At 42.1% G+C, this 27,970-nt stretch overlaps 1 protein-coding gene and 1 long non-coding RNA gene across 6 annotated transcripts in view; one reads left to right on the top strand and one right to left on the bottom strand.

Annotated features, from left to right (window-relative positions):
• The window catches only part of LOC115142796 (histone deacetylase 7-like), a 102,184-nt gene extending 92,842 nt beyond the window's left edge, over window positions 1-9,342 (bottom strand). For 2 of the 5 annotated variants that reach the window (XM_029682542.2, XM_029682546.2), the window contains exon 1: window positions 1,632-1,773. In XM_029682542.2, the coding sequence (XP_029538402.1) occupies window positions 1,632-1,743 (112 nt within the window). In that variant the 5' untranslated portion in view covers window positions 1,744-1,773. Of the gene's footprint in view, window positions 1-1,631; window positions 1,774-2,002; window positions 2,332-9,175 lie in introns of those variants that run through there. The other 3 variants (XM_029682544.2, XM_029682543.2, XM_029682545.2) reach the window with 3 other exon arrangements.
• LOC135560200 (uncharacterized) lies at window positions 1,486-27,970 on the top strand. The gene is made up of 2 exons (XR_010458774.1): window positions 1,486-1,726; window positions 27,528-27,970. It is a non-coding gene; the product is annotated as an uncharacterized LOC135560200 (long non-coding RNA).

The following is a 27,970-nucleotide window of genomic DNA, read 5'->3' as shown; positions in this document are numbered from 1 at the left end:
CCAACTGAGCACACACAAAAATAGCAACAAGCATATTATTGAGTGAACAATCACTTCATTGATACATATCAAATTACTAGCAACCAGTGTTTCAGCAGGGTCTTCTTGTTAAGGGGAAGAGGTAATGGCTAGCCATTTGATAAGCATGAATAATGCATTGTCCGGCCAAATTAGCAACTTGGCACGATGCATGTCGCATGGACTATGTTGTCATACTGTCACACTTTCCCCAAGTTATAGCACACACTATGTTACATAAAGCAAGTTACTAAAGGACTATGGGCTGGTGTCCCAGACTGAGATTAAACCCAGACCTGGTCTAAAAAAAAAATTTGAATGGAGATTTCCCATCGAGCATGCTCTTAAATCCAGAACTAGGCTTAATCTGTGTCCAGGAAACCACCCCCAAGAGTTTAGTCTGCATCGTGTTTTCCTTCTTCCTATGGAAACTTCGTGATACCACCCCGTGAGTAAAAGTGTAGTTCAAACCCTGCACACATGGCAGTGGCACATAACAGAAACCTCCAAGGTAAGGTTATAACATTTCACTTGAACCCGCAATCACAGTCTCCTTTACACTGTGTTTGTTATAACACTTGCAACGACTAAACAAATGGCAGTCACAACAACTGGAGTGACTATCCCTGTGTAATGACACTTTCAGGTAAAGTGATACTAAAAATGTTTTTAGCGCATCTATGCAGGCACGCACGCACACACACACACACACACACAGGCATGCAGACAGACATGAGAGGCAGGTAGGCTCGTACACTCACACAATGAACTAAGTTGGTTATCGGAGAGGGATGGAGAGAAAGAGGGAAAGAGGAGAACAAGACGGAGAGAAAGAGATCTAAAAGGCTTTACAAACGGAGAGTGGTGTCGATTCCTCTGGCGTGGCACACGTGAAACTGGCGTAACTATATCCTCACATTACTATGACTATGACCTCATCCTGACTAGTGTGTGTGTGTGTGTGTGTGTGTGTGTGTGTGTGTGTGTGTGTGTGTGTGAGCTAGTCTCATGTGTCCAGGTTTTTTCCTTTTCTCATACACACACACACACACACATGCACACACACACACACTCACACACACACACACACAACACACACACACACACACACACAAACTCACACACACACACACACGCGCACACACACACGCACACACACATGCACGCACACGCACACACAAACACAGCTGCTCTCCCATTGCTACAAAACATCAGCCATACTCATAAACTACTGTAGCCTACAGTACATCAAAGAACCAAGTGTTTTGCCCATTGCATGAGTCAAACTTTTCAATGACTTTATAGGTCGTATTTGAGCCTCTTGTAAATGTAATACCTTCACTGACAATAAGGCTATTCTGTCCAAGCGTATGCCTTAGTTGCACAATTACACGATTACCAATGATCTATATCACATTTTCTAGTAATTGAGGCAACCTTAACCTACAATAAATACATGGTGTAGAATACAACCACACCACCATGCAGTTAGCGCACTCCTTTCAACAGGAAATGTAGCCTTCGTTAGTTTACAGACGCACCTGAATCTACCTCAGGTTACACTACACCTGGATTCTAGACAACCTTGATATGAGTGAAATATGGAATCCTACCCGTCACTGTCGAAACGCGTCTTTCCAGTCCGCCTGTCTCTATTTGAGGTCCAGATTCTATCTGTCCATCTGTTATGAAGTAAAGGAAAACAATCGTGAGTACAACATACATTCAGCACTGAATAAGTTTTGAGGTGCACCATTTAAGTGCATCCTCACTTTCTGATGGGCAACCAGATGACGCGAGAATTGATCGTTTCAATAAATGGCTAATCAAATGCGTGGGTAAATGCAAAAGCGTGATGACCTTTCACACGCGCTAAACTCTACCTCAATTCTCCCAACATAATGCAAACGAAGAATTGAAGATGATCTTTTAAATTTAAATTGTACAGACTATTCAAGAGTAGACCAAATAATAAGTAGCCTACCTCCATGGTTACTATTTGACACATTAATTTGAGAACAGTTTTCTAATTTTATTGACGTCTTCAACGCTGATATTAATTAGCGAATGAAATTCAACAGGGGAGCAACATGTGGTCCAATTTTGCGATACATGTAGGCCGTCTGTAATATGAGGCTACTGTAAATGTAGCGAATGAAATATCTTGACAATTCCAAAAGAAATTGACGAGCCTACTTCCTTTCGTCAAACGCGCAAAAAAAACTAAGCGAGAGGTGTTGACATAATCTGTCTAATTTTCGCATTGTTGAAGCTATCATTTCTGCGACGTTTCTGTTGAGTTGATCTGTTAGTCTAACGTTCATCTCCTTTGAGGAACAGTAAAATGAGCCAGTTCGGTCTCAGGGCTCCACCTGCTGAACTCAAAATACTCTTTGCGTGTGAGAGGGCGCGCACCCATTTTATCAGCCTGTCTGAATCATGCCCATTTGAGCTAAAAGTGGAGACCACACAATCGCACAATAACATTGAAACAGCTCACTCGAAATGCAGGGCTTTATTCAATCTGTAACGGTGAAGCGTTATGGGCCTTACAGATTCTGCCCATGAAATGTAAAGGTGATTTCAGATTGAGCCGAAATTTGCAGCATTGACCGCTCGGCTGACAGGAACATTGCCTTTAACTTTCAATCGCGCTGTAATGCTGCATTTCTCTATAGAGATTGCTGCAAGGATAATAACGAGTATAGAAAGGATGTGGTATATTGTGTTGTTATAGAGGATTTCGAGTTCACACACACAAACAGAAAGGCATATGCAAGTGCCCGATGAAAAACTACAAATAGCAAGAGACATGTAGAAAATACATGCAAAGGCATTATAGTAAACAATATGGTGTTAATTGTACAATTAACAATATGGTGTTAATTGTACCGTATGTATGTGTATGAATGTAGAGTAGCAATTAGCGAATGAACACAAATAAACAAACAGACAGAAACCCACAAACAAACACAGACAATACTAGTGCACTGCCCTGATGTTCACATCCAGTAGTGTCCATAGACAGACTCTTCGGAGTGTGAGGGTAAGATAAGGACCATGGGAGGGAGGGAGAGATGAGATGAGTGCAGACAATGTACAGTGCCAGCCTCACCCTGCCGGAGTAGACAAAAACATGAGGTGCCAAACACACATACAACACACTCCAACAAAACGTTATTGAAAATAGGTAATGACCTTGTCACTGCAAATTCAAAACTGGACACCATTTTTTTCTCTGTTTTTTCACAATTTCTTCTATTCAGCTTACAGTTGTAAAACGTTGTGGTGTGAAATAATAGGGGGAAAAAATGGCAATTACTTTTAGTGTTCGGCAGGTATGCCAAAAGGATTTTCCCTTTTCAGTCTGTGTGTGTGCCTCTGTGAAGTCAAACATCAGAAGGGAAGTGGCTGTATAGCAGTTTACCTCAACAGCATTTGCTTTGAAATCATGTACGGCTTAATGTAAAATGATATGTTCCTAACATATTTTCAAAGAATCAAACATGAATCTAAATGATGAGAGTACAAATTGGGGCCACAATTAATCAAGGATGGACCGCAAACGGTCCCCGGGCCACGACATTAATATAAATTGTGTATTGATCCATGGGAGTGCCGAGTTTAAATTCAAGATACAAGCACGTATCCCAAGTTAGGATTGGGTCCACCCCACAGTCATACCCATGACTTGTTGGCTGATTACTCTTGCCATAAGTACCAAAGGAGAGACACTAGCTGTGTTGTATTATGGTTCTGATAAACTTGTTGATATCAGTTTGTTTTGAGTGGAATTGTAATTTCACCTTAAATGAACTGAAGAGAGCCAAAGTGTAAACAGTGCCAGACTGGTTCAGACAATTCCAAAAGATGAACTGACTGAATCTAGTTGACCATCCCAAATCAGGTTAGAGTTATCTCCGTGGGCCGTGCTCAACGACATATTGTAGACATAGGGTGGATTTGGGCGAATGGAGAACGTTTAGTCTCATTTAAAAGGGAATAATCCTATTATCTAGGAGAGTGAGTTGAGGAGTGGCTGCTGATCTGACCCAGAATGACCAGGATTGTGAGAACTAAGAGTTCAGCTGTGACTGTGGCAAATGGGCCAGACTGCTACTGCTGTTGTGTCTTACAGAATGTTGTCACCATACAGATGGAGTTCAGTAGATTTTACATTCCTTCCAATATAATAAATATACAGCGTAAAAATAATAGGCCCTAAAACTGAACCCTGGAGGACCCCCTTAGTAAGCCGTCGAAACTCACATGTCCGTGCCCTCCTGTACCACACATTGTGTTCTGTCAGAGAGATAAATGCTGAGGTGTCTGTGGGTGAGGACGGGTAGAGCTGAGAGAGATGGGGAGGAGGACAAGTGAGGTGGAGAGGTACAGAGAGAAACAGAGAGGGAGAGAGAGATACCATGCATACATGCCTCAGTAATACTGAAATGTACAGCTCTGAGCTCTATGACCAGTGGGGTGCCAGCTCCGCTCCCAGGCACAGGAAGCCAATAGGAATGAAAGGAATGCAGTCAGGCAATGCAGTGATGGAGGGAACAGAAGTTACCGTACACACAGGGCAGATTGCCAAAAAGAAAAAAAGACAGAAAGAAAGATAGATACATACATACTGCACCGATCACAGTGTTCAACATGTACATGTATATGGCATAATTAAATATTAGATGTAGAATATTTGATAGAGATTATTATTATCATGAGGAGTCCTACTGTTGCTTCATGCAGTGTTATGATTCCTGGAATATGTCATATTATCTCAGTCACAGATTTCCTGGTACTGGGTGGAGGCCTGAGGGTATATCCCTGGGCAAACACTCATCTGTTATTCAATCTCTGGGGGGGGCACAGGGTGTGTTCACCACCCTCCATCTATTTATTTCAGTCTCTCTGTTCTGTGGCTCTGCTCTGTTCTGTCTGTCTGTCTGTCTGACGGTCTCTTTCTCTGATTGTGAGACACACCGGCTGAGCTATGACTGCTGTGTGTCACTGAGCAAAACTGTCTTTTCCACTGGCAAGGCAGAGCAGGAAGCGTGAAAGAACTGAGAGAATGAATGTGATGGATCATTGTTGTGTTCCAGCCTTTCCCATGCACATGTGAAAGATGTGGTGACATTTATCTTTGACACTTGGAAGGTCTTATATCTTTTTTGGGCTGTATAGTTATGGTATAATCCATTTACTGATATTCTATTTACTGTCTCTCTCTGCCATTACATCAATTCCCTTTCATATCAGGGTAGTGTGTTTTCTATCAGAGACCACTCTAGTCAACGTCCTGTAACAAACCTCAGACTAGCTAGCAGTGGTGTGGTGACTGTGCAGGTGTTGAGATGCTAGCGAAAATGGGTTGCCTTTCAGCCTTTCCATTCCTGGTAGAGATGCTATGTTACGCTAAGCCACAGAGAAGACAGATACAAACCAACTCACTTTGTTTAACTGGAAACAGAGATGCTGGAAAGCGCAGTGATATGACGCCCTCACACACTCCTCCTCGCGCATGTGTGTGTGTGTGTGTGTGTGTGCGCGCGCGTATGTGTGTGTGTGTGTGTGTGTGTGTGTGTTTGCGCATGTACTGTAACCTCAAAGGATTGTAAATGTCTTGTCTTATGTCTTGCTCTCTGCCGGCAACAACTTGAAATTAATGACATCAAATGTAGGTTTCATGTAAACCCTGTGCCCTGACTCCTTCTAGACCACGGGAACGAGTTGAAACTTCGTAAGCTAGTATCATGTGCTTTTCAAATCTAAAATGCTCGACAAAGTTAATTCACGTGGAACACACCTCGTTGATGACAACAAATTGAAAAGACGAGGGAGGCCATGAATAATGGATAGAAATAGACAGTACAGCATTTTTCCTTTTTGTCTATGTTGCTATTAGTGGGTTTTCCTTCCACCCCCAAGTGAGAATTGAGAAAAGTTGTTAGTCATCATACATCCAGTATCACCTTTTACTGCAGTGGGCTAAATCAGGGTCGAACAGAGTGTTTCTTGGTAGTCTTAAACAAATCTATTTCGAAACAAAAGTATACACCTCACACGCATGGTTATGGGTTTAAAAAAATAAGACACCTGTACCATGTCAGATATAGAGTTGAAATGTATTTCATTTTTAGTTTGCATCCCAATATTGCACTATATACATCAGAGAAGAATGAAATGTAACAAAACCGTATAAAAACTTCATTTTTTTATGTATTAATGATACAATTATGAAAAATATGAATAACATTCCATCCATGAGGCCAAAGAGGGTGCTTTTGGTCACTGACTGCCGAAAAAGGCTATCACTTCTCCTTTTGCACATACCTGCAAATCTCCCTTTCCATCACCCAGTGTCTGTGCCCCTTTCAAAAGCTACCTTTCAAAGTGACAACAACAACTATTGATGGTTGGTCATTATATGGTATATATTTTTGCAGTTATAATTTTGGGCAGCAGGTAGCCAAGCGGTTAGAACGTTGGGCCAGTAAAGGTCGCTGTTGCATAATACCAGAGCCGACAAGGTGAAAAATCGGCCGATGTGCCTCTGTGCAAGGCACTTAACGCTAATTTACTCCAGGGGTGCAGTACTACTATGTCTGATCCTGTAAAAACAACACGTTTCACTGCACCTATCTGGTGTATGTGATAATAAAACATCCATTTTTATTGTATTGTTACAGAAATATACTGAGAGTCATGCAATGACTCAACTTTTCCAGCAGGGGGTGGCAGTTAACGAACCATTTGACCACCCTGAGGCTACAGTACTTCTCATTGTATCTCAACATTGGCTAAAGCCCAAGGGAGTCTTACCATGAACAAAATCACCCATCACACATCCTCTTTACCCATTATGCACAATAATTCCCTCTCTGCACTTGACCTATGGTCTAGGTCACTCTTCTACTAAGACTGAGAGTCAACTACTGTCCCAGAGAGAGTGTTATGTCCCAATGGGCTACTTCTGTCTGACAGTGACCTTTTGACGTCTTGACCTAGTGACCTCCACAGGCTAAACACAGTCTGTGCTGGAAGATTTATCACCGCAACAGAAATACTGGCCATAAGTAATTAAACAGAGGCTGATTACCCAATCTGGCATTACACAGAAAGAGTTTCTGTTCCGCTAAAATGAAATTCATTTGATTGAATTTCAAATTCATGTAATAATCACAGAGAACTCATACCCATTGGTCCAAGAAGCATAACACAGGGTGCAATCATAGTGGTTACTATGCAAATATGACCGATTTGAACTTTTCATAACTAGGTACCGAGGGCATTTTGTGAAATATCACTGTTTTGCGATGTCACACTGTAACTCTCAACAAGAGTTGGTCTGGAGTGAGATACCATCTCTATTATGGAAATACTTCATTTGTGTGTTATTTACAACACATACTCTCATCTACGTCTCGTATAACTTCAATGGTGAGCAGTGAGCATCTATGAAACAGTGCACATCTACAATATGAATTCATCGAATTGTTCTGCTTAACAGTAGAGATTGATTTAGGTATAGATGACATCAGTCCTAAACCTCTATATTGAAGCGCTTTCAACTCTCAAACCAACAAGAACTCCTTGGACTGTAATTTGAGTTTGTCACCTCCAAGTCAGAGCAAAATAGCTTGTGAATGTCCTCATTATGGACCATTATTGTCAAAAAGGGCATAAAACTCCTGATTTAGGAGCTCAACAAACCACACATACACAACTATATATATGTGGAGTAGCCCTGGGAAGATTAAAAATAGAGAGGAACTTTAGTGTTTTGGGCAAGAGAGTGAGCAAAAGGCTGAGCCATGAGTTCAGTCGTGTTTTTTTATCAAACTAGATTTAAGTGTGGTGCACTGTAAGTTCAAGATGAGGAGGATCAAGAAATCAAGAGCTGGGAATGCTCTGCACTCTGTTTTTTGTGTGTCTTATGATGACTAGTTTTGATCTAGTCTCTGATAATGACTTTATGTTTTCAACTTTTGGTTGCCTGAAGATTGTCTCTACAGCTAGGACAGCTTTTGTAGCCAAATACAACTAAGAAAATGTTTGTATGTTGCAATTTCAAATCGCTATCATAAAGGCAGTTTTTCAAAGGAATAAGAAGACGTGTGCCAATGGACAGGAAGGGAGAGAGGGGGGAAATGAGATGGACAAATTGCAAGCACATTTAGTTGATTTGTTCTTTTTCCCTGCTTAGGGACCTGTAGGGCAGTGATCAGTGCTGTGGGACACATGGAAATACATTGGTCAGATTATGAAAGCAGGCCAATTCACTCTCAACGCTCCTAGCTATCTCTCCTCCTTCTCACTCTGCGAGCTCTATTCACCGTATGGGGAGAAAGTAGCACATCAGAGTGATCAAAACTAAATGAACCATTAGGAAATTTCCCCTTACCCTGTCTACTCTCTCTGTTTCTGTGTGTGTCTCTCTCTACACTCACACACACACACACACACACACACACACACACACACACACACACACACACGCTTGCACGCACAAACACACACACATGCACACACACACACTCTGACACTGGTGGTGGGACTGTTGTTTTGTGTTCCCTTCTTCTGAGCGGACTGACTAAGTCTCAGGGGTGGGTGGGGTCTGTTTCCAATTTTCGACCCTCTCCCCGTCCCGAGTCCCAAGCAACATCACCTCCGAATTCAACGACAAAAGGAAAAACCTACTGTAGGTACAATAATCATATTTTCCTCCGAATGCCTAGAGTTTTTCCGCATGTGATATTAGTGTGGTATCATTTAACATGAACAACAAAGCGAGTGTGGGAAGCTACATCACAAAGCGAGGAAGAACCAAAGCTAAAGCTGTTCTCCAGAAACGCACAATGAGAGACTTGACACATGAACATCTGCCGGGGAGTTTGACTCAAACAAGATGACAACAACGATGAATCAACAAAACCCCGTCTTTACCAACTTGAATAAACAACATATCTCCTCATCTGCACACGTGTCTCTAACGTGAGCATGTCAAGTACAGTGGAGTTGAAGTGAAGTGTAAAGTGACATCTCATTCTCTTGTCAGCCCATCTCTAATCGCATAGAACCCCTGAGAAACCAGATTGCAGAGTGATACAAAAGTACCCATCTGATACAGAACAGTAAAACTATGTTATTTTCTTACCAGTATTAGATTTGGACAGCCAGTGTTAGGTGCTTTCTTGTCCCTCATACAGCAGTCAGCAAGCAGGTCAATCTCAGAGGGACGGGTTGAAGTGGGTGGGTGGGTTAGATACTTGCTGGACAGCGGGGTGGGTAGAGAGCAAGTGTGTACGTTCAAGGAGAGAGAGAGAGAAGAAGTGCTTGAGACAAGGGTCTTGCTCTGCCTTTTGAGCCACTCTCACTTCCGCTCTCTCTCTCTCTCTCTCTCTCTCTCTCTCTCTCTCTCTCAGACTCACACAGTTGCTCAGCTCTATCAGTGTGATGTAGGTTTTGTCAGTGCAACCCCCGAACCAGAAGCTACGGGGAGAGTAAGAGAAAAAAAATGGAAAGTGTTTGTGAGCAGTGGTGTAAAGTACTTAAAGTAAAAATACTTTAAAGTACTACTTAAGTCGTTTTTTTGGGGTATCTGTACTTTACTTTACTATTTCTATATTTTTGACTACTTTTACTCCACTACATTCCAAAAGAAAATAATGTACGTTTACTCCATATATTTTCCCTGACACCCAAAATACTCTATACATTTCGAATGCTTAGCATTTATCAAGAGAACATCCCTGGTCATGCATTCTTCCTCTGATCTGGCGGACTCACTAAACACAAATGCTTTGTTTGTAAATTATGTCTGAGTGTTGGAGTGTGCCCCTGGCTATCCATAAATTAAAATAACAAGAAAATGGCACTGTAAGGTTTGCCTACAGTTTTTTCCAACTGCTTACACACGTTTTCAAAACTGTCTCCTTTTTTCAAAACTCTACACACAATTCCCAAAACTGCACACACAAAATGCAAAATGTCTCACATCTCCTTCAAAAATGTAACACTGCATTCAAAAAAGCAATCAACACATGTCAGAATGAAGCATTTGCATCAAATGGCTTTCATAATAGTACATTTTTGGATATACCATGTAAACACTGCTGTTCTAAATCTAGAGTTCTTTGGTCTTTCATAGGCTTATATCTACATTTCAATACAATGTTATACAGTGAAAGTAATCTGCTGAGAGGGGTAACAGGTACACTGTAAACACCAATGCAATGTAGAAACAGAAAATATTTATTAGGCCAAACATTACTGTTGTATACAGTAGCATACAACAAAACCATCAACATATGTAAACCAAAAGTATATTCTTTAGAATACAGTAAAGAACACAATTGTGTGTGTGGGGTCCCAGGGGGGCAGTCCAGGAATTGGTAGGGGAGGGGGGGGGGGGCTTCATCACTTCTCCGGCCTGGGTCTGGCCACAATACTTCATCCATATCACAAGATACGTTTTCTCTTGCCAAGCATCGAGGGTAGTATCTCCTAGCATGGCGTATCCAACCTTGGACAGAGGCAACCTCTATGTCCCCACCTGCGTCCTCCATTGCCTGGAGAAGCAGCATGTGGGCATAGCGTTGGCGATCATACACTTTCCAGCGCCAGGCTGAGAAGAATTCCTCTATGGGATTTAGAAAAGTTGAATATGGGGGTAGGTACAAAACTACAAATTGTGGATGGGTGGCAAACCAGTTTTGGACCAGAACAGCAAGGTGAAAACTAACATTGTCCCAGAAAAGCACAAATATAGCAGGCGAATTACATGGGCATCCAGCTCCAATACTCTCTGTAACAGACAAAAGGATATACAGATGAGTAAATATGGTATGTCTGAAGTACTGGAAGTAGTGTTGCATACATACCTCTACAAAGTCATGTCGCATATTCTTGACTCTTTCAGAGTTTCTCTCAAATGGCACCTTGTAAAGTTGTTTCATCGTCACTCGGTGCCGTTGGAGGATGCGTTGTATGGTCGACAGGCTTACAGCAATGATGTTGTTAAATATGGTGTCATTATTCAAGATATGCTCTCTTATCTCTCGAATCCTAATTGCATTGTTGGCCAAAATCATATTTATAATTGCAGTCTCTTGTACATCTGTAAACAAGCGTCCTCGTCCTCCATGATGTCTTTGCCTTTCCACTCTGTACAGAATTCAAACACAGTATGTGTTCAGCATAGGAACTGTAAACAATGTACAAAAAAATGTATGTACTTTTTCCAACACTGTGTGTGTGTGTGTGTGTGTGTGTGTGTGTGTGTGTGTGTGTGTGTGTGTGTGTGTGTGTGTGTGTGTGTGTGTGTGTGTGTGTGTGTGTGTGTGTGTGTGTCAGAGAGAAGGTAAGAGTGAGAGAGAGAGTGTGAGAGAGAGCGAGAGAGAGAGAAAGAGAGAGAGAGCGAGAGAGAGAGAGAGAAGAGAGAGAGAGAGAGTGTGTGTGTGTGTGTGTGTGTGTGTGTGTGTGTGTGTGTGTGTGTGTGTGTGTGTGTGTGTGTGTGTGTCAGAGAGAAAGTAAGAGCGAGAGAGAGAGCAAGAGTGTGTGAGAGAGAGCGAGAGTGTGAGAGAGAGCGAGAGAAAGAGAGAGAGAGAGAGAGAGAGAGAGAGAGACTGTGGCAGACATTGACAATGGCAGGAAATGTTGTATCAGGATGCACTGTATGAAAATACAAACAGTAAAATCAAATAACACCCATAAAAACAACTTAAAAACACATTGTACTCAAAATATCCTTTAGGAAGGTAGTGTTTTGACAGTTACTGTACGTTTTTAACCTGGCAATGCAATATCCCTCGGGCCATAACAATGTATCTTGTAGAGGGCTTTTACGGCAAATGATTATTTATTGATAGTCACTGGTTCAGGGAGGTATCTCACAAACCATGATCAATAAGTTGAATGTGTTATTAGTCATATATACGGGATACGCATGGAATACATTTTCCAACAAAATTCTTACTCCCAGGTTCCTTCTCGACAATGCAACAACAATAATAAATAAGAAAAGAAAAGAATACGTACATAAAGTAAATGGCAGTAGAATAATACATTTTAGTATAAGTATAATACAGGAAGGCACAATTTATAGTCCAATATTTACACCTGTATTGGGGAAGGGGGGGGGGGGGGCAAGTGTACAAATGTGTGTGTGTGTGTGTGTGTGTGTGTGTGTGTGTGTGTGTGTGTGTGTGTGTGTGTGTGTGTGTACTGTATGTCTGTTTGGATGTGTGCATGAGTGAGTGAATGTGTGGTAAGGTGCGGACATACAGAGCAGGTGGTCTGTCCAGTTCAAATGTTTAGCAGTCTGATGGCTTGCAGATAGAAACTGTCACGGAGACGGTTGGTATCAGACCTCATGCTTTGATGCCGTCTACCCGACGGTAAGTGAAGGAACAGCTCATGGCCTGGGGGGTGTGGGTTTCCTTGATGAAGCTGCGTTCCTTCCTCGGGCCCCATTTCGAGTAGATGTCCTGGATGGGTAACAGTTGTGTTATTTATTTATTGGCTGCAATGACTGCCATTTTACCAATATTAACTGGAAGAACAGAGTCATCTCCAAAAATAATAAGGGAAGGATCTAGTAGTAGTCATATTAGTGACCTGTGATAAGATCTGGATAATGTCTTCCCAATAATTGCCTAGATCAGGGCAGGACATAAAAAAACATATGCAGAAGTGTGCCCACACCCGATTTACATCTTGGGCAAAATGTTGAATATTTCAAATGTATCTTTATACAGTCTCTCGGGTGTAGTAGACCCTATGTAAAAGATTCAATTGCATCAACTTGTGCCTCATTTTAAATGAAAGGCGCTGGGCATCTAAAAATCGTTTTCTCCATTTTTCGTCCTCAAAAATGAGACCAAGATCACCATGCCACTGCATGCAAGCCTTCAGCGCTTCATCATTCCCTAACAGAGCTTGAAGACTAGAGGACATGTACGAAATGAAACCTTTTTTTCAACCCCTTTCCTCTCCAGCCACAGTGTATCAGTTGTAGATTGTGCTCATGGGCTGAGTCCTACCTCCCTGCTGAGTGGCAACATAATGCCTAACCTGTAGGTACTTGAAGAAATGAGTTTGAGCTAACTGAAAATGAGATGCTACTCCTTCCGAGTATGGTTTGCATAAAGCTGTGTGTTTCAAAGACCTTCCTATTAAGTTGTTTGTAGAAAACTTTGGGAGTAGGAAAGGCCAAGGATTGAAAAAGGTACAGAAATTGTGGTAATATATTCATCTTTACAGAATTGACCCGCCCAATAAGAGAAATGGGTAAATCCTGTCATCTATCCAATTCTTCACCAACCTTTTTTGAGAAGTGGAGTTGATTTGTCTTAATATTTTCAGAAGGAATTTGCAATCCCAGATATGTCATTTTCGGATGTCTCCAAGGAAACGGCTGGTCTAGAATTGGGTTCTGCATTAATGCCCTGTTAAAAGGCATGATTATACTCTTTCATATGTTTATTTTATATCCTGAAAAGGTCCCGTACTCTTTCAGGAGGTCAACTAAATGCTCAGAGTGAAATTTCTGGTTTAGTGAGGTAAAGCAAGATGTCATCGGCGTATAGCGAGACCAGATGTCTGCGCCCACCTATACGAGCCCCATGGATGAATGGATGAGCTCTAAAAGCTTCCGCCAATGGCTCGATAGCCAAAGAAAAAAAGAGAGGACTAGCGGGACAACCCTGTCTTGTGCCACGTGATAGAGAGAACTGGGAGGAAATGTTTCCATTAGTCAGGATCTGAGCTACCGGACATTTGTACAGTAATCTAATCAGACCTACATACTTAGGTCCAATATTCATCATCTGTAAAACTTCAAACAGGCAGTTCCATTCTATGCGGTCAAAAGCTTTTTCCGCATCAAATGAGGCCGCCACCACACATTCTTGGTCATTCTCTACATAATGCATACTATTAAATAATCTTCTGATGTTATCAGGAGATGAGTGGTTTCTTACAAAGCCTGTTTGGTCCATACCAACCAAATCAGGATGAAACTTGTCTAGTCAAAGAGCTACGAGTTTCGCAAGAATCTTATATGTTCAATAAAGATATTGGTCTATTCAACCCACAACGCAGATGATCTTTCCCAGGTTTTTAACAAAACTGTTACCAGTGCTTGTTCAAGTGTGCCTGGGAGCTTTTCTGTGTCTATGGCATGAATAGACATATTGCAAAGAGCCTCAATTAGTTTGGGTAAAAATGAATTCAATAGGGAATCCATCTAACCCTGGTGATTTTCCCCCAACAGTTTTGAAAATTGAATCTCTAACTTCCTCAGATGTAATCTCTTTCTCCAAGTACTGTCTATCGTCATCAGTTAAAGCTTGTAAATTGAGTTTGTTCAAAAACTCATGCATTGTGGCAGGGGCATCCCCTTCAGACTTGTACAATGTTTCATGAAACTCCCTAAAAACTAGGTTAATTTACTCAAGGCCCTGAACAACTGTGTTATTGGGCAGCTTTAATAGAACTAATAGCCTTACTAGCTTCATCTCGCCTTATCTTCCAAGCAAGCAACTTTCCTGCTGTATCTCCATGTTCATAGTAGTTTTGTTTTGTTCTCCTAAGTGCATGTTATATTCCAATTGCTTTGAGTCATTTTTTTTGTAGAGTTGAGTTGTCAAATGTTATACTATGTTCATTTTCCAGATCTCAAATGTCTTTCCCTAACAAATCTACTTGAGCCTTATACATCTTTGGGGGTTGTTATTGGTGCTAAAAAAAAGATGTTGATATGAGTGTTCAGAAATGTTACAAATGTGAGATTATTTAGTATGTGCCAAACCTCCACCTTATTGAGGGTGTTTTAAAAAATCACCTTTATTTAACCAGGTAGGCTAGTTGGGAACACCTTTATTTAACCAGGTAGGCTAGTTGGGAACACCTTTATTTAACCAGGTAGGCTAGTTGGGAACACCTTTATTTAACCAGGTAGGCTAGTTGGGAACACCTTTATTTAACCAGGTAGGCTAGTTGGGAACACCTTTATTTAACCAGGTAGGCTAGTTGGGAACACCTTTATTTAACCAGGTAGGCTAGTTGGGAACACCTTTATTTAACCAGGTAGGCTAGTTGGGAACACCTTTATTTAACCAGGTAGGCTAGTTGGGAACACCTTTATTTAACCAGGTAGGCTAGTTGGGAACACCTTTATTTAACCAGGTAGGCTAGTTGGGAACACCTTTATTTAACCAGGTAGGCTAGTTGGGAACACCTTTATTAAACCAGGTAGGCTAGTTGGGAACAAGTTCTCATTTGCAAATGCGACCTGGCCAAGATAAAGCATAGCAGAGTTACATTTACATTTACATTTAAGTCATTTAGCAGACGCTCTTATCCAGAGCGACTTACAAATTGGTGCATTCACCTTATGACATCCAGTGGAGCAGCCACTTTACAATAGTGCATCTAAATCTTTTAAGGGGGGTGAGAAGGATTACTTTATCCTATCCTAGGTATTCCTTAAAGAGGTGGGGTTTCAGGTGTCTCCGGAAGGTGGTGATTGACTCCGCTGTCCTGGCGTCGTGAGGGAGTTTGTTCCACCATTGGGGGGCCAGAGCAGCGAACAGTTTTGACTGGGCTGAGCGGGAACTGTACTTCCTCAGTGGTAGGGAGGCGAGCAGGCCAGAGGTGGATGAACGCAGTGCCCTTGTTTGGGTGTAGGGCCTGATCAGAGCCTGGAGGTACTGAGGTGCCGTTCCCCTCACAGCTCCGTAGGCAAGCACCATGGTCTTGTAGCGGATGCGAGCTTCAACTGGAAGCCAGTGGAGAGAGCGGAGGAGCGGGGTGACGTGAGAGAACTTGGGAAGGTTGAACACCAGACGGGCTGCGGCGTTCTGGATGAGTTGTAGGGGTTTAATGGCACAGGCAGGGAGCCCAGCCAACAGCGAGTTGCAGTAATCCAGACGGGAGATGACAAGTGCCTGGATTAGGACCTGCGCCGCTTCCTGTGTGAGGCAGGGTTACACATGGAATAAACAAAACGTACACTCAATAATACAGTAGAACAAAAGAAAACAAAAGTCTATATACAGTGAGTGCAAATGAGGTAAGTTAAGCCAATAAATAGGCCATGGTGGCGAAGTAATTACAATATAGCAATTAAACACTGAAATGGTAGATGTGCAGAAGACGAATGTGCAAGTAGAGATACTGGGGTGCAAAGGAGCAAGATAAATAAATAAATACAGTATGGGGATGAGGTAGGTAGATAGATGGGCTGTTTACAGATGGGCTACGTACAGGTGCAGTGATCTGTGAGCTGCTCTGACAGCTGGTGCTTAAAGCTAGTGAGGGAGATATGAGTCTCCAGCTTCATTGGCAGCATAGAAATGGAAGGAAAGACGACCAAAGGAGGAAAAGGCTTTGGGGGTGACCAGTGAGATATACCTGCTGGAGCACGTGCTACGAGTGGGTGCTGCTATGGTGACCAGTGACCTGAGATAAGGCGGGGCTTTACCTAGCAGAGACTTGTAGATAACCTATAGCCAGTGGGTTTGGCGACGAGTATGAAGTGAGGCCAACCAACGAGAGCGTACAGGTCGCAACAAGAGCATACAGGTGGCAGTGGTGGGTAGCATATGGGGCTTTGGTGACAAAACGGATGGCACTGTGATAGACTGCATCCAGTTTGTTGAGTAGAGTGTTGGATGCTATTTTATAGATGACATCACCGAAGTCGAGGGTCGGTAGGATGGTCAGTTTTACGAGGGTATGTTTGGCAGCATGAGTGAAGGATGCTTTGTTGCGATATAGGAAGCCGATTCTAGATTTAATTATGGATTGGAGATGCTTAATGTGACTCTGGAAGGAGAGTTTACAGTCTAACCAGACACCCAGGTATTTGTATTCTACGCCAGAGCCGTCCAGAGTAGTGATGCTGGACGGGCGAGCAGGTGCAGGCAGTGATCGATTGAATAGCATGCATTTAGTTTTACTTGCATTTAAGAGCAGTTGGAGGCCACAGGAGTAGAGTTGTATGGCATTGAAGCTCGTCTGGTGGTTAGTTAACTGGCTGGTAATGAAGCCGGCATGGCAGAATTATCTGATATTGGTTTTGGTAAATACTTACACCCCATGGTTAAGAAATACGTCAATTCTAGAGTAACTGTTATGGACTGAGGAGTAAAATTAGTATTCTTTAACCTTTTGGTTGTGAAATCTCCATATGTCTTCGAGTCCAAAATCTTTTAACATTTTAGCTACTTGTGTGAGGTTGATACTATTATAGGAAGATATATCATTGGAAGAGTCCAGTACCAAGTTAAAACCCTCTGCCATTATTATCTCTGATGAGGGGCACGTTAACTTCAGTAAGATGTGTTGGTAAAATGTAGGATCATGGTTAGGCCCATACACATTCACAATGGTTGTGGTCTCAGTGTTAATGAAACCTTGAATGATCACAAACCTACCCCCCTTTGTCTTTAATCTGAGATTGTATCTGAAAGGGGCAATGCTTATTAATGAGAATGGCCATCCCTCTTGCCCGAGAGGTGATAGATGAACAGTACACTTGACCCACCCACTCTCTCTTCAGTTTATCAGGCTCAGAGTCAGTCAGGTGTGTCTCCTGAAAAAGAGCTATATCAACCTTATGCTGCTTTAGATGAATCAGAATGCACTTGCGCTTGACTGGGAATTTAGTACCCCCAATGTTAAGTGTCATAAACGTATAGTTATTACAAACCCCTCCCCAAATGAGGGAGTTTAAAAAAAACATACCATTAGATGCCAGTCTTTAAGCTACATGTACTTGTTATGCATAGCATCACCCAAATTAGGTTCCTTCTAAATGATACCATTAGTGCATAAAAGTGCATTGACTGTTCCCTATGACGTGAAAATGTTGTCAGTCGAGTCACAAAATAGAATGTGAATCAAAGCGACAAACATTGGAAACAAAAATGGAAACAAAATATGGAAACAAAAATGGAAACAAAAAAAGCGACAAACATTGGAAACAAAAATGACCGGACTATTTATCCCCACATGAGCATGTCTCCATCAAAACCCCCCAAAAACACAGAGGATGCGTTCACGGTCACCAGCCGCGCCGTGTCAACCAATCGACATTCCCCAATGCGCCCTGAAACGTGTGCCACGCAAGCAACAAAAGTGATGACCACAAACGCACCCAAGCAGCACAGGAAAAAAGACATCAAGCTGCGATGAATAAATGGAAACCTTTTCCAGACAATAACTATCATCCCTCAAATATGAAATAGGGACAATAAGTTAAACAATCAGCATCGTCCTGAGTTCACCCTCAAATGTGCACTCACCATTCTTGATTTCGATCCACAAAGTCGCTGGCTAGCGCAGACCGTATACCAAGCCAGCCTGCCGCAGTAGCCTCTTGAGTGGGGAGAAAGCCATCCTCCTCTTGTGAAGTATGGATGAAAGACCCGGAAAGGTCATGATTCTGGCATCTCCGTACTTGAACTCTCCCTTTGCTCGGGCAGCAGATAGGATGCGGACAGTGTCCTGGGACCGTAGCAATTTAATGACAATTGCCATGGGTGCAACCTGGCCAGGCAGCCGCCTCCGTGGTGTGTGATTGGCCCTCTCAATTTCCAGTGGGTGCGCGGAAGGGGTAGATCCAGGATTTTGGGAATCCATTCCTATACAAAGGCGCTCAAATTCGAGCAAAATTTTTATTTATTGCTCCTCGAGTTTATAAATGGCATCTTCCAACATCTTGTACTTTTGATCCACATCCTCGTGGACGTCCAGGATGGCAGCATGGTGGTCAGCATGGTATTTTTCTAACTTTGTCACTCGTCCCTTTGTGACTTTCTGGTCTTCGTGGAGTTTATCGACCAGAACATACATTTTGATGAGGCGTTCAGAAAGTGTCTCTTCAATGTTTTTTGTACCCTTGTCCATCTCCATTCTGAACCATGCTGGTGCTTCTTCCCGAGCTAGCATCCACTGAGGCTGATGAAGGGCGGACAGAGGGGGAACCTTTCCATGCCTCATCTGAGTCTTTGCAAGATTGAGCATCTTTTGTTTTGGTGATAAAAGAGACGTATTAACTTCCAACTCACTATTAACAAACAGGTCAACCATGTCAAAATGCCTTTAAAAAATGTCAAAAGTTCGAGGACGATATGCAGACGCGTCTTGTTAGAGCTTTGCTATCGCCGGAAGTCCAAGTATTCACTCTTTTGAGAGTTATCCTCACATCAGCCTCAGAGAGCGAAAGCACCTGGTTGCCCGGAGCAGCAAGAGTCTTCCTGGATGGCTCAGTATTGTCTGCCTCGAAGCGAACATAGAATGTGTCTGGGAGGGAGGCTTTGGTGGGCAATGCACAGCTGGATTTGCCAATAAGCTAACCAGATCATTTCTGAAAAGCCTGATCTGTCCTAGTTCACAGAGAAATATTAAATTAATATGGACATGGCATGGCCTAACTGACTCTGTATAACCCACGTTCAACTTTAGTTTAATTTAAGTGTTTATCAAAGTTAGCTGGCTAGCTTATTGATCCTGCTTTCTGAAATGCAATGTTACTATGGTAACCGTGTACAGTGGCAGTGTAAAGACACAAATGGGCCATTCTCTGTAATCACAAACACAAACCGACATTTTTCACTGATTCGATTTCAGCTTGAGTGAAAGTTAATGATAGGAAAATGGGGAGGATGTGGGTGATATGGAAAAAACAATTGAGGCAGGAGGAGATTCAGAGCTTTAAGTAGTGGTTGGACCTGGAATTGCTGAAATTATTGGTTTATAAATAAATCTTTGCTTCAAACTGAGAGTAAAAATACTTTCAGAGAGGCAACTGAGGAAATGTAAGAAGTTAATGTAGGAATATGAATACTACTGCAGATGATCCTCAGTGGTGCTCTGGTTATGGATTACAAAGGATAAAGCTTGACTTGGTCGCACACACATGCACCCACACAAGCACATTAATACATCTCTGCATGCACACACTTCAGAAACAGTGCACACCAAGGACATGTAGGCTACAACACCATGGAAGTAAACACTTGACCGCCTTTATTTTTCCTTTTCTTTAATGAATCAACATTATGCTTTCATTTCACCTATCAAAACAACTCTAGCCCCACCAGACAGAACTCAAGGACAGAACGAACCAGACAAAACAAATCAACAACAACTGCCATGTTAAGGCTAGGTGACACTAGACTATGCTAGGTTAATTAACACCAGGTACTGTGCTAATGCTAACATTAGCAATGTTATTGTGGATTCATGTGTTTGTTTGAAGGTGGCATGTGACCTTAGACTTCCTCTGTCAGTCGACTGAAACAGCAACTACTCCCTTGGAGGGATAATAGGAGAAGTGGCGAAGGTTGAGAACTCGCGTGACCTGGGCCTGTGGTCTGGCTCTCTGCGCTACGGCGCTAGCCACCGTGGATTAGCTAGCCGTCCAACTGTAACTCCATCCTTTGGGAAAACACACTGACCAAAGGGGACGTGTGTTTGTGGGTTCTGACATTTTGTTTTCTTGGCGAAGCAAAAGAATTCTTGGTTAGGCTTCCCCCCTGGTTTCAAATCCTCTCCAAACAAACAAGTTCCATGAGCAGAATGTTGACTAGAATCTTGTCCATTTGCTCTGTGTACAGTATTGTCATAATTACAGGGTCAAGAAGGTGAGCTACAAAAATACATTTAAGCTCTAATTGCATGAACAGAACAAGTAATGTAAAACTATAGCCTACAACATATGCTAATCATGATAAGGAGTGACCTTGTGAAAAATATGTTTGTTATGGTATACTGTTATTAATCTAAAGGAATACTCGTGAAGAAGCGTGGGAGGTTTACAAAGGGGAAACTCCTGCTCCTATTATCGGTTACAGTGCCTTCGTAAAGTATTCAGACCCCTTTACCTTATCACATTTTGTTACGTTACAGCTTTATCCTAAAATTGATTCAATAAAAAACACATCCTCAGCAACCTACCCAGAATACCCCATAATGACAAAGCAAAAACAGGTTTTTAGAAATGTTTGCAAACGTATAAAAAAAATAAAAAACAGAAATACCTTATTTACAAAACTATTCAGATCTTTTGCTCTAAAGGCTCCAAGGCTCTAAATTGAGCTCAGGTACATCCTGTTTACATTGATCATAATTGAGATGTTTCTACAACTTGATTGGAGTCCACCTGTGGTAAATTCAATTGATTGGAAATTGTTTATAAAGGCACACACCTGTCTATGTAAGGTCCCACAGTTGACAGTGCATGTCAGAGCAAAAACGAAGCCATGAGGTCAAAGGAATTTTCCGTAGAGCTCCGAGACAGGATTGTGTCGAGGCACAGATCTGGGGAAGTGTACCAGTGAACAAACATTTCTGCACAGTTGAAGGTCCCCAAGAACACCTTGGCCTCCATTATTCTTAAATGGAAGACGTTTGGAGCCACCAAGTCTCTTCATAGAGCTGGCCGCCCAGCCAAACAGAACAATCGGAAGAGAATGGTCTTGGTCAGGGAGGTGACCAAGAAACCGATTGTCACTCTGACAGAGCTCTAGAGTTCCTCTGTGGAGATTGGAGAACCTTTCAGAATGACAACCATCTCTGCAGCACTCCACCAATCAGGCCTTTATTGTAGAGTGGCCAGACGGAAGCCACTGCTCAGTAAAAGGCACATGACAGCCTGCTTGGAGTTTGCCAAAAGGCACCTAAAGACTCTCAGACCATGAGAAACAAGATTCTCAGGTCTGATGAAACCAAGATTGAACTCTTTGGCCCGAATGCCAAGCGTCACTTCTGGAGGAATCCTGGCACCATCCCTACAGTGAAGCATGGTTGTGGCATCATGCTATGCAAATGTTTTTCAGCGGCAGGGACTGGGAGTCTAGTCAAGATCGAGGGCAAGATGAACAGAACAAAGTATAGAGAGATCCTTGATGAAAACCTGCTCCAGAGCACTCAGGACCTAAGACTGGGGCAAAGGTTCACCTTCCAACATAACAACAACCCTAAGCACAGAGCCAAGATAATGTAGGAGTGGCTTCGGGACAAGTCTCTGAATGTCCTTGAGTGGCCCAGCCAGAGCCCGGACTTGAAACGAATTGAACATCTCTGGAGAGACCTGAAAATAGGTGAGCAGCAACACTCCCCATCCAACCTGACAGCGCTTGAGAGGATCTGCAGAGAAGAATGGGAGAAACTTCCCAAATACAGGTGTACCAAGCTTGAAGCGTCATACCCAAGATGACTCAAGGTTATAATCGCTGCCAAAGGTGCTTCAACAAACTACTGAGTAAAGGGTTTGAATACTTATGTAAATGTTATATTTTTTTTATTTTATTTTGAATAAATTAGCAAAATGTCTAATATCCTATTTTTGCTTTGTCGTTATGGGGTATTGTGTGTAGACTGATGAGGGGGAAAAAACAATATAATCAATTTTAGAATAAGGCTGTAACCTACCAACATGTGGAAAAAGGCAAAAGGGTCTGAATACTTTCCAAAGGCACTGTAAGTGTGCGAAGATTGGTGGGGACATGGTTAATGTGGCCAGTTGAGTTACAGCAGCTGTGTTCTGAATACCCATCACCACATTTACCTATTGTACTGTTAGTGTGCTAACATTGTGAAATGAACTACACCATTCTACACCTGCTTATGACAGGCTTCCTTCAACTTCTCGAAAGCTTGACTGGAGACTATGATTAGTAGATGAGTAGAATAAATTGTGCTACTGCCTGGCCCGGAACAAAACCCGGACCAATGTTTTGCAGGGTTTTGCCAACCCCTGCCCTAAATCATGGACAAAGTAAACAAAGTCAAATTGCCTCACTAAAGTTCGGGTTACAAAGGGAAAAATCTATCAAGGCCTAATGGAAAAATAATTATGTTACTTTACAGATATATTTAGATGTACAAAGGGGTTCACTACTGGATGTGTTTTGTCCATTGTGTGTCTCAACTGTTAGCACTTTGTTGCGTGCATATGTGTCTGTTACCATGAGCAAGAGAAGGCGTCTGCAACTGATAAAACCTCTTTGCAAATGCACTGGTTGTACCCCCGACACAATGTAACGCATTCACTGCGATCTGGAAACCCTGAGGGCTATGGTTAAGTTATTACAAATGGCTAAATTATTCATTTTCCAATAGAGAGAGAAAAGAAGGCGAAAAATACGTCAATGCTGACAGGAAGCAGGTTAAGGAGTCCTTGAGGAGTACAGTGGGATCTGCATCATCTGGAAACACGAGGCACGCGTAGGCCGATACAAGACCCTAAAGATCAGTAGGATGAGGAGGATGAGGAGAGGAGAGGGTGGCTTTATATGTAGGATACAGTTGAGATATATCCATGTTGGATGATAACTGTAAATGATACATGGCATGAAACTGGAAATGATACTATTCCTGAAAAAAACACAACTCCGTGATCCGCATCATCTGGAAATATGAGGCACACGTGGTGGTAACAACACCGTGAAGATCAGTGGGAGGAGGAGGATTAGGAGGAGATGATGGCGACTTTATCTGGAGAACTAGTTTAGATTCACGGTAGATGAAAACTCGATGAAAACATGACTTTGTGTTATCATGATTCAGTAAAAGGTCCACTACTCAAGTAAAAAGATGTACACTGTGAATAAACACATGAATAAACATACACACATGCGCGCCCACACACACACACACACACACACACACACACACACACACACACACACACACACACACACACACACACACACACTTCCAGGAATTTTCTGAGTGTTTTTTAGCTTTCAATCAGCCGCCCGGCCCGGCGAGCCAACCTTTCCAGCAACGACGGGACAGACAGGAAGTGAGTGTTTCCTGAAAGGTCAGGGGCCGTCCAGCCAGACCAAACAAAAAGCTAATTGCGTTATTTGTCGGCCTGCTTTCTATGTTAGCACTTTTTTTCCTTTGTTTATAATTCCCAGTCTATTACCTGAAGACTATGTCTGTAATAGGAATTTGGAGGAGGTAGGCTAGTGGCAAGGCCCCATAAATGTTGAGATAACCTTACCCTAGATATAACGAAACACAACCATGTTTTTCCATATCTCTAAGGACTTCAATATGAAGTGAATGATCGTGTAAAATGTTTCTACTGCAAAAGTGATTAAATTGATAGATATTGTGACACACTCCCTTAACTCAAACAGTGCAGAATAATGCCTGGGGGCTCATAAACTCATCTAACCAAATATTGCACTCTCCGATACTGCTCCAATTTGGAATACAAGTACTGAGTAAGTATTAGTACTAAGTAAGTATTAAGGAAGTAATGTCTGCCCTACATACAGAAACCAAAAGCATTAGGATATCTTTAAGCATTTAGGAAATATAGATCTGTAATCACACAGATACAATAGGTGGAAATATAATGAATGTAATCTTCACTTTTTGGTAGCTGTTTAATAGACAACTTTGTCAAGTCAAATTTGCTCTCATTCGGTGCTGTATGGTCACGCCTGACAAAAATGGATACAGTAAAACGTTTTTTTTTTTTTTTTAATGTTGTGACTATTGTGGCTATTGTAATCGGCTCTAAGGGAAGCAATTGGGGTCAGACATTGAAATTACATTTTTGGGCATCCAAGATTCCTTAAAGGATTTTGTATCATTAGGCTCTAGTCTTGCAATTACTTAATTTGCCTCAAATCCAACATGGTGGCCAAAATCTAATAGAAGTTAAAACACCTGTAAATATTAATTTTGTAAATGAGAGTCATGCCTATAAAAACCGTTTGGCCAACATCATTTACATTCAAACACCTTCAACTGCATATAAGTAGCCCTTATTCATTTTGTATTATATTATTCTTTCTTTAAGATGGTTTCATAAGGCTTTTGGTATATCTAGGACTATGAGTGGCACTGCCATGCCTCTGTTGTGTTTTAATAGCTGAAGCAAACTAGTTGTTCAATGTGTGTTCATGTTTTAATCTTATTCACACACTTACAGCATTTTAACAATGGGCAATTCCACAAAATATAATAACAAACATACAGTAGTGTAACCAAGTTACAGGAAAGCAACCGTAGCATGCTGACCACACATTTCCCATCTCCTCATTGGTTTTTAGGAGCATATACCCACGTGCCAGCTCCTCATTGGTTTTTAGGAGCATATACCTACGTGGGTGATTGAAAGATGAACTGAGGTCCACACTCCAGTCCAGTCGGTAGTGGTAATGCACATTAAAGTTGGTTGCCAACCTCCATATAAAGTCCGAAGAAGAAGAAGCCTGAAGCAGGAGAGATTACTAGAAGCAAACGTTTTCCATTTTATCTGTGGATTAATTGTTGGAGTAGAGGACCTTGTGCATTTCAGGTAAAATAACAATGTTTATATCCCAGGCTAAATTTGATAGCAACAGCAAGCTAGCTAGTTAAATTGCCATAAATTATTCATGTGTTTCGACCTGTCCCCAATTTAATATAGTTGGTTCAGAGTTTGTTTTGATATTGATCTGGTGAGGGTTGACAAAATCAACATGCGCGCGATGGCGCACGCAGATGCACGCACACGTGTGGTCTGGTAAGCATGTAATACAACAGTCAGCTACTTTAGTACAGCCCTTTTATCCCACTAAAACTAAGTGTGCAAGATTGATTCAAAGTCTCGAGGTGACCAGGACATGAGTGAGTCCTAAATGGTGAGGAGACAAAGTAGCCAGTGGTGGTTGTAGTTATGGGGTCTGACCAGCTTGCACAGCTGGTTGTGAAGGAAGGTTTGTGAATAGGCTGTCACAAAAAGACTTGCCTTTCGATCTTTCTCATGCCTAATTGGCCCGTGGGTGGATTTTTTTATGTTGAATGTGGCGAAAAGTCTTGAAGGCCACATCCAACATATTTCTTCATATTCCTTTGGAAGTCAGGTAGGATGATACTTTGGCCTATATTAACTGTGGGTGGTTGGCATTGATTACGGACTACTGGGGCATGTCCAGCAGGAGATGTGGAGGGTGACCTCAGGTTACTTAGAGTGTAGCTAGGTCATAGACCAGTGTTGTAGTACTCCAGTCCAGTCTCGAGATCACATATTGAGTGTCTCGTCTTATATTGGTGTCGGATACATTTGTACTCGGTCTTGACTCGGTCTCGGACAGTAAGGACTCGTAAATTCTTCCCGAGACCAGCTGAGACCAGCAGACCAGCGGAGTAAAAAACTCATAATTATCAGCTTCCATTCAGTCAGCGGAATAAACCGCTTCGCCAGGCCAAATATGTCCATGTCAATCCAATCAAATTAGCAAGGGCAATGATCACAAGTCAGTCATAATGTGGCTAATAGGCTAGCATATATATTTATATAGCAAGCTAAAAACACAGAGCCTGATGTTAGCTAGATAGCTAGCTAGCTGCAAGGAGGATGTCATGTCATGCCATCCACTCATATCGTTTTTCGGTGGCTAAACACAGCTAGAGATGTAGGTATCATTTGATTAGCTAGCAAGAACTTGAATGACTGTTATCCAGTTAGCATGTCACTTGCGTTCGCAAATTCGCTCTGGCTATCAACTCCGATTTCAGGGCACCCTCGCCTGAGTGTGCCAGAGCGCAGAACCACAGATTAATTTACGAATGCTCAACACCCGCTGAATATGACCGGTGTTTGTAAATGTGGGGGGGAAAAGTAATAGATAGTCAAGAACGCTCTAGATAACATGTAAACAGCCTAACCAGCTCAGCCTAACCAGCTCATATGTGTCTGGAAGTAGCTAGCTAGCAAGCTAACTAACTTTAGCCAGTTAGCTTGGGTGCTTGGTTGGGACAAGCATGCATTAGTAGGCAAGCTGCAGAAGAATGGGGAGGCTAAAATTCCCTATCATTTATCAGTGCAATTTTGACGGCCAACTAGCTGAAAAAGTATGAAAAGGTTTATCTAATGTTCCTTCGTTAGATTTTTAGCTCATCTTGCTCTGGTTAGCATTAGTTGTTGTTGATGTGCATTACTGAGAGAGAGACTACATTTTCATGGTTGTTTGATCAATGGAACTGTAAAGTTCCCAAATGTAATTACATATTTTCAGAAATCTATTCAGGTGTATTTTGTGGCTTTTGGCGAATGCGTTCTAATGATCTAAAGTCACACTGTTGCAACTGCCTGTAAGTACACAGTACGATTCAAAGAGAATGATAGCAGGCCCGTGTGGCAAATGGCTTGTTTGTATACAGGCTTATGATGGCTCTGATTGGCTATAGCACACCGGGCTGTGTAGAGTCCGGTCCTGAACAAGACAGATGGTTTTTTTCTTCTGTTTTATCTACTGCAGCGACTATTAATTGTCCAAACGCATGGCTGCTTTCCCACTCTACTGTATATTGTTATAGAATTTTCACAAAGGCCTTAAGTATACTAAATTCCAAAGCATTCTAAGAATTTATGAAAACGTGGAAAGGACTTTATCTACATCGTTGCTTGTCAGAAAATGTTGCTAAAATTGTGACGATCCTCCCACTCTGTCTGCTGAATTCGTTCTCTTTGCTCTTGTTTTCCTTAACAGGATGTCGGTGAGCAGAGCTGGGAGGGTCGCCAGCGACATGGGGCACACCTGGGCCCGGGTGTGTCCCGGGATAAATACACCTCTTCCCCATTCATCGAGGAGACTCTCTCCATGCAGACACAATGATAGATTTTGGTTGTGGCATTTTTGTGGCCGCTTTATTTGTTTGCTTTGGCACCTTTCAACACCACTCATTATCACATCTATGCACGCATCCACTCACTTACACTGCTGATTACTGACTACACACACCATTGTTAATTGTATTTAGGTTACTTCAGTTAAGAAAATATATTTTTGTTATTCCTTACCTCCACGTTGTCTCCCTTTTTGTTACGGACTCCGAGCCGTAACAAAAAAAGTTACACTTTAAAAGGCAACAATGTTTCACACACAAGTTATTTTCAATGATAAAAAACACAGTTTCACTCACCAGATGATAA

The sequence above is a fragment of the Oncorhynchus nerka genome, linkage group LG15, assembly GCF_034236695.1.
Source record: "Oncorhynchus nerka isolate Pitt River linkage group LG15, Oner_Uvic_2.0, whole genome shotgun sequence".
In the NCBI taxonomy this organism is placed as follows: Eukaryota; Metazoa; Chordata; class Actinopteri; order Salmoniformes; family Salmonidae; genus Oncorhynchus; species Oncorhynchus nerka.
The sequence above is the reverse complement of the archived record's forward strand: the minus strand, read 5'-3'. Positions and strand labels throughout refer to the sequence as shown.